This window comes from Nicotiana tabacum, unplaced genomic scaffold (assembly GCF_000715075.1).
Source record: "Nicotiana tabacum cultivar K326 unplaced genomic scaffold, ASM71507v2 Un00510, whole genome shotgun sequence".
NCBI lineage: Eukaryota > Viridiplantae > Streptophyta > Magnoliopsida > Solanales > Solanaceae > Nicotiana > Nicotiana tabacum.
Window position 1 is genome coordinate 29,336 of NW_027438747.1, and position 6,365 is coordinate 35,700.

The window sequence follows — 6,365 nt, forward strand, 5'->3', positions numbered from 1 at the left end:
AATTGCGAACAGTGGTCGCAAATGTGAGTGTGGCAGGTCCTAAAGGGTTCGCAATTGCGAACCCTGTGGCAATTGCGACATCTGCGACCTGCAAATTCATGACTTAGCCGAAAATATTTTATTTTTCAAACCCTTTCAAAACATAAACTCTCTTGGGCGATTTTCCAAAGAAACGTTCTTCTCCAAATCGATTGTAAGTCAGTTCTAACTCGTTTTCTTCAATCTTTAACATCTTTTCACATAATTTCAACTCAAAATCAAGGGTTTTCATGGGGGAAATTGGGTGTTTTAGGTAGAAACTAGGTTTTTCAAAATTTGGGGATTTGGACCTTGATTTGAGGTCCTATTTCAAAACAAATTATATATTTGGGTTAGTGGGGGAATAAGTAATGGGTTTTGGTTCGAACCACGGGTTTTGACCATGTAGGCCTGGGGATGATTTTTGACTTTTTAGGAAAAACTTTAGAAAACCTATTTTTATGCATTAGAATTGATTCATTAAGTATTTATTGATATAGTTAAGTAACTTCTGGCTAGATACGAGCGGATTGGTAGTGGAATCAAGAGGTAAAGCGGTAGTTGAGGCTTGAATTATGTTCGTGGCATCGAGGTAAGTGTTTGGTCTAACCTTAGCTTGAGGGATTAGGAGTTGTGTCCTATTTGCTATGTGTTATTTGTTGAGTACGACGTATAGGCATGGTGACGAGTATCTATATGTTGGTGTCAAGCATGTCGTGTGTCTTATATTATGATTATTATGACTCCGTTTATCTTGTTCATGCCTTTTGTGACGACTTCTATTATTGAGCAAAGCTTGTGGAAGTAGTATTGGTAATTGAATATTGAGGAGTATTGGCTCAAGTTATAAAACAAATTGTGGAAGTAAAATTGGTAATTGAATCCTATAGAGCATTGGCTCAAGTTGTAAGGTGAGTTGTGAAGTAAATGTAAAAAAAGAGAAGAGGATTAATATGTTGTCTCCCTTGCCAGGATGTTGTTACTTTTAATGCTATTTCCCTTGCCGGGATGTTGATGCTTTTGATATTGTTCCCTTGCCGGAATTTGATTACGGGACTATTGTTCCCTTGATGGGATTTTATTGTAATTTTATTTACTTCCTTACCCTTATTGCTTGTGATTGTTGTTTGGGTGAGGAAGAGCGTTAAAGCACGAAGGGTGATACTGTATATTGTTTGGTGAGAGAGTGTTAAAGCACGAAGGGTGATGCCGTGCCGCAAGATGTACAATTCCGTGCCGATTATATTGATTTTCATGGTGAGGACGAGAGTAAAAGCACGAAGGGTGATGTCGTGCAAATTATATTGATTCTTATGGTGAGGACGAGAGTAAAAGCACGAAGGGTGATGCCATGCACTTGTTTGACTTCTGATTCTTGTTGATAATTGAGTTACAGTGATCCTTATATTTACTTGTTGCCTTTCTATTATCAATTGATGTTTCCCCACAGCATGTTCCCCCTCCCATCCTTAACTGTAAATTCCTATTTTTATTTTCCGTTGTATATGATTTAACTGCACAGGTTTATTTGGTAGTTTGGTCCTAGCCTTGTCACTACTTCGCCGAGGTTAGGCTAGGCACTTACCAGTACATGGGGTCGGTTGTGCTGATACTACACTCTGCACTGTGTGTAGATCCCGGTGCAGCAACATATGGACCGTAGCTTTAGGTTGCTGCCTTCAGTCCATTCGGAGATCCAAGGTAGTCCTGCAGACGTCCGCAGGCGCTGGCGTCTCCCTCTATCCTCTCAGCCTGTTTCATTTATGTATTTCAGAAACAGTGTTGCATTTATTTTTCGGACCTTGTTTGTAGTATTCCTAGACCATCTGTGAAGTTGTGACACCAGTTCTGGGTAGTCTTTGTTTAAGAAATTGTATTGGAAATATTTAAACTGTTTCATTTGTTTCTTCCGCTTTTTAAAATTTCGTTGTTTATAAATTGTTGGTTCATAATTATTAAAGGATTAAAAATGATAAAAAGGTAAATTGTTCAAGCGGTTGAGCTTGCCTAGCTTTCACTAGTAGGCACCATCACGACTCCTAAGGGTGAAAAATCCGGGTCGTGACAGGGCGGGTAAGGTTCACCATATCGGGTATGTAAAATTAAAGGGGTCTTTTGTTTTAAAATAGGCCAATGAGATATTGCCACGTAATTAGTAATAACCTGTCTTTTTTTTGTTAAATATGAGCAGTTAGTTGGAGTGACATGTAAGGTCCAGGAAAATAACGTTAGGGATACCAATGGCCCAATAAATGGACGAAGGGTATTTTTAACCCTGAAACTATAAGTCAGGGTCAGTTCTGGCCCTTTTCCGTATATGTTTCGGTATTTATTCTTTTCCTTCTATTTGATCGTAAAAGAATAATATTAATCGTCTTGATGAAGTCTAAAAGCAAGAACAAAAATAGAGTTACAAGTTTATTTTGGGAAAGGTATAAAGATCTTAAAGTTACGTATTATAATTGATTTTCCTATCATTATTTGATGTTATTGAGTGGATTTTGGTTAGATTTGATTTGTTTGGACGCGGATTTTAGAGGAAAAGCTCTAGTAGAGCTTTGATTTGCATGCAGAGCGAGGTAAGTATTGGGTCTAACCTTGATTTGAGGGAATTAGGAACCCTTGAGCTATGTGCTATGTGAATTACATGTATAGCGGCGTATATGCGAGGTGACAAGTGTATATATACCGTCAAAATACTTGTTTTCATGCTTTTCTATTTTCATTAATTTTTTTATTCTATTCTTAGCTATCACATGCTTTAATTGCTTCATATGTCTTAACTTGCTACTTGTCATTTATTATTCTGGTATTATAATAATAGTTTCTCCCATGCTTTCATGATTTAATTGTTACTTGCCTTAATTGCCTTACTTTTACACTTTAACTGTCAAATATTGGGATTGTCTTGTTGGTTATTGTAAATTGTAGCACTTCTTGGTTAGGTACGAGATTTCCTTTATGGCTTTGCTTTCCTATTCCTTATTCGTAGATCTTCTTGGGAATTGAGTTGCGAAATTTATTACATTTACTGATTTTTGCTTATGGATCGGGTTGCATGCCGCAACAGGTGTAATAAGGGAGGATTGACATGGTTAAATAAGGGAGAATTATGATATTGACTCTGATTATATGGTGGGATTCGGTTGCGTGCCACAACATATTTTTCTTGTTATTGATATTTACATGGTGGGATAAGGGAGGATCGTGTTTGTACAGTGGGATCGGGTTTCGCGCCGCAACGGTTTATTTATTTTATATTCCTTATTGTATTGTGTTGGTTTCGATGTTTTTGTACATGACCTTGAGGATTGGTATTTCTAGTTTTACTGGTTTTCAAGGATTGAGTTATTATCGTGAGTTAACCGCCTTATTTTCTGTTTTCCCTTTCTTGTCATTATTATTATATTGGACAGGTTATTGTAAGTGACCCGCCTTAGCCTCGTCATTACTTCGTTGAGGTTAGCCTCGACGTTTACAGAGTATATGAGGTCAGTTGTACTCATATTACACTTTGCACTTCTTGTGCAAATTTTAGAATCGGTCCCAGTGGCGGTCAGTAGATTGCTCGGGTTGACTATCGGACGGAGACTTGAGGTACAACTACTCGGCATTTGCATCCCTGAAGTCCCATTCTACCTTATCCTAGATGTGTATTCTTTTCAAATAGTTTTACATTCATTCAGACCATTATCTGTATTATTCTAGTAGCTCGTGCACTTGTGACACCAGATCTGGAGTTGTATTTTGATATTTCAGTTGTTATGACTTTTCGCACTTTATTTCAGTCATTTCAGTTTAATTGGCATCAGTTAATTTGATTTGTTGAAAATGTCTTACAACTATTTTAGCGTTGGCTTGTCTAGCAAGTGAAATGTTAGCGCCATCACGATCCCGAGAATGAGAATTCTGGGTCGAAACAGTATCCATCAATCTCTTTTTACTTAATCCGTATTTTATTGTGGTGTCAAATAAATGTAAAAATGAATAAGTCATGAAAACTGATCATTTACTGGCAAATGCAAATCTTTCAAAGTATTGTATTGCATATAGAAGGAACGTCAGAAATTTTAAAGAAAGAGATCCTTTCACAAACATAACGAAAAGTACCAATTATAGAAAAATAACGTATATTATTTTCTACAAAAAATATACAAACTCTTTATCCGTATAGCCGTGAATAATAAATCAAACAGACTCAATAAATTAAACAGACTCGGTATGCATCATTGTCATCTCAGTTTTTGGACTTTTATTCTTCTGCTTCTTTGTTTGTCTAAACTCTCCGTAAAAGTATGAGACGAAACCCCAAAGAGAAAGAAAAAGAGCAAGGCCTTTTTCACCTGAAAAATTTTCCCTAAAGAAAACTACAGCTAATATCTCAGTAACAGGAAGTAGAACTGCGATTATAACCCCAGACATCAGAGAAGAAGAGCAGTAGATGACTCCAATAACACCCACAAAGAAACACTGCCAAATAATGGTAGTCCATATTATCACTGTATAATATCTAGCTTCTCCGAGGTTAAATTGTTTTGCCTCCCTTGATATTGCCTGCAAATTTTGATCAATATCTTAATCCTTGCACTTTAATAAGATAGTGTATAGCTAAAACAAAATTAAAACCCAGAAAGTATAGCTATGATATATCATCTTTTAGGTTAATATATTCGAATCCAATACTGTTCTAGTTTTCCTATATTTTTGACGTATTCAAATTTTGATATAATGCATCATGTACGCAAAATATCTTAATCAGTCTAAACCCCCGATATTGATGTATTCAAAATTTAAAAATGAATTCCATGACAAATGAGTCTTCATCCAAATATGTGGAATATTAATAATTTAGGTTTCGAGCTAGTTCCTTCATTACTGTCTTATTACAGGCTTTTGTTCTCTCTTGTCATTAAGATCAGAAAATTTTATGGGAAATGAAATGAGGAAAAATAGATGAAAAGAGGAAAATAATTTATAAGAAATCCTAAAGGATGGACTATTGATCGTTGGTGAAAACCAATAGATCATCACCTAAAGAGAATTAGTTGATAAACTTCTCATTTGAAGGCCTTGGGGATCTAACTGTAATAAAAGAGAAATATTTTACAATCTCCATTTCAAAATATGTGACGTAATTTGCGTGTTGACTCGAAATTTAAGAAAAATACATTTATGAATCTTGGGTCTTCAAAAGTAATTTATAAGAAATCCTAAAGGATGGACTATTGATCGTTGGTGAAAACCAATATATAGTTATAAAAAATTTCTTATTAAGGGTAAAACGAGAAGTTTAAAGTTAGGTACTTTCAAATGCAGAATTGTGCCATTTAATCTGAAATGGACTAATATTAAAAATTCATATTATTTACCTTAAACTGTAAAGTTCTTTTTATAAGGTTATCAATTCTTAATATATGATAAAATTTACCTTTAATTTTTTTGTAAATGACTTGATTAAAAAATTTAATTTGAGAATGCATAGAATTTAAACCCACAAAAGAATAGTGCAAGATAACTGCAACAACGAGTAAGATGCTTGGGTAGTGATGAGTTTAAGGGGGGGAAATACCTGAAAGTCGTTATTGGCGATCATTCCAACAGTGCAAAAAACAGTAGCAGCAAAACACATGACCATTTGAATCTCCAATACCAATGTAGCAGTAATAGCTTGCTTTGCCTTCAAGTAAATCAACTCAATACAAGGCAAAATAACTCCATATAAAGCTGCTGCCAAAAGTGTCATCATAAAACCAAGAATATAGGCTTTACTTGTCACACCCTCTGGCCGATCACCATTAGATCGAACACCTAATAAAACAGCACCAACTGTCAACAGAACCACTGCATTGATAGAGTAGGGTGTGAATTTTAGCTTCACTATGAAGAAAGCACCTATTGCCGTGAAGGCAAGTTGAGCAGCAAGAAGAAGTGAAGAGGTTGATACGGGAAGTTTTGATCCGCCCCACGAATAGAGAAAATCATCAACACCGGTGACAACGCCAATGATGAATGATGCGATGAAAATTCGGGGTGTTATAAAGTATAACTTGGCATTAGAACCTTCGGTTTTTCGGCGATAGAAGTATAGAATGGCAAGAGGTATAAGGGTGAATGGCCATCCAGCAGTTTGTAACCAACTGCTAAACCATACTCTTGAACCTCCCTCGACATAATATAGACGCATCATTAGAGGACCACCGCAGATACCAACAGCGAGTATTAAACAGTTAATGAGCAGGAGGATTCTCCTCATAGTGGTGCTTAATCCATGATGTTCCATACTTTTTTTCAAGCGATTTGGATACTAAGTTGGAGTAGTCTGCTGCTCAGGCTGAATGGTCTTCTTC

The 6,365-nt window shown here is 36.0% G+C and overlaps 1 protein-coding gene across 1 annotated transcript; it reads right to left on the reverse strand.

Moving 5' to 3' along the window:
• Positions 1 to 4,131: 4,131 nt before the first annotated feature.
• Positions 4,132 to 6,359, reverse strand: LOC107790301 (purine permease 1-like). Its single transcript, XM_016612217.2, has 2 exons — positions 5,588 to 6,359; positions 4,132 to 4,572 (listed from the first exon to the last, which is right to left on the reverse strand). Exons 1-2 carry the CDS (start codon positions 6,296 to 6,298, stop codon positions 4,225 to 4,227), a joined length of 1,059 nt encoding a protein of 352 aa, XP_016467703.2. The 5' UTR covers positions 6,299 to 6,359; the 3' UTR covers positions 4,132 to 4,224.
• Between the last annotated feature and the right edge of the window lie 6 nt (positions 6,360 to 6,365).

Bases quoted from the DNA above. Each gene is read 5' to 3' on its own strand.
- LOC107790301 (XM_016612217.2), bottom strand. From the start codon at position 6,298: ATGGAACATCATGGATTAAGCACCACTATGAGGAGAATCCTCCTGCTC. The intron at 4,573-5,587 runs GTATTTCCCCCC...CAAAATTTGCAG, and splicing joins TCGCCAATAACGACTTTCAG to GCAATATCAAGGGAGGCAAA.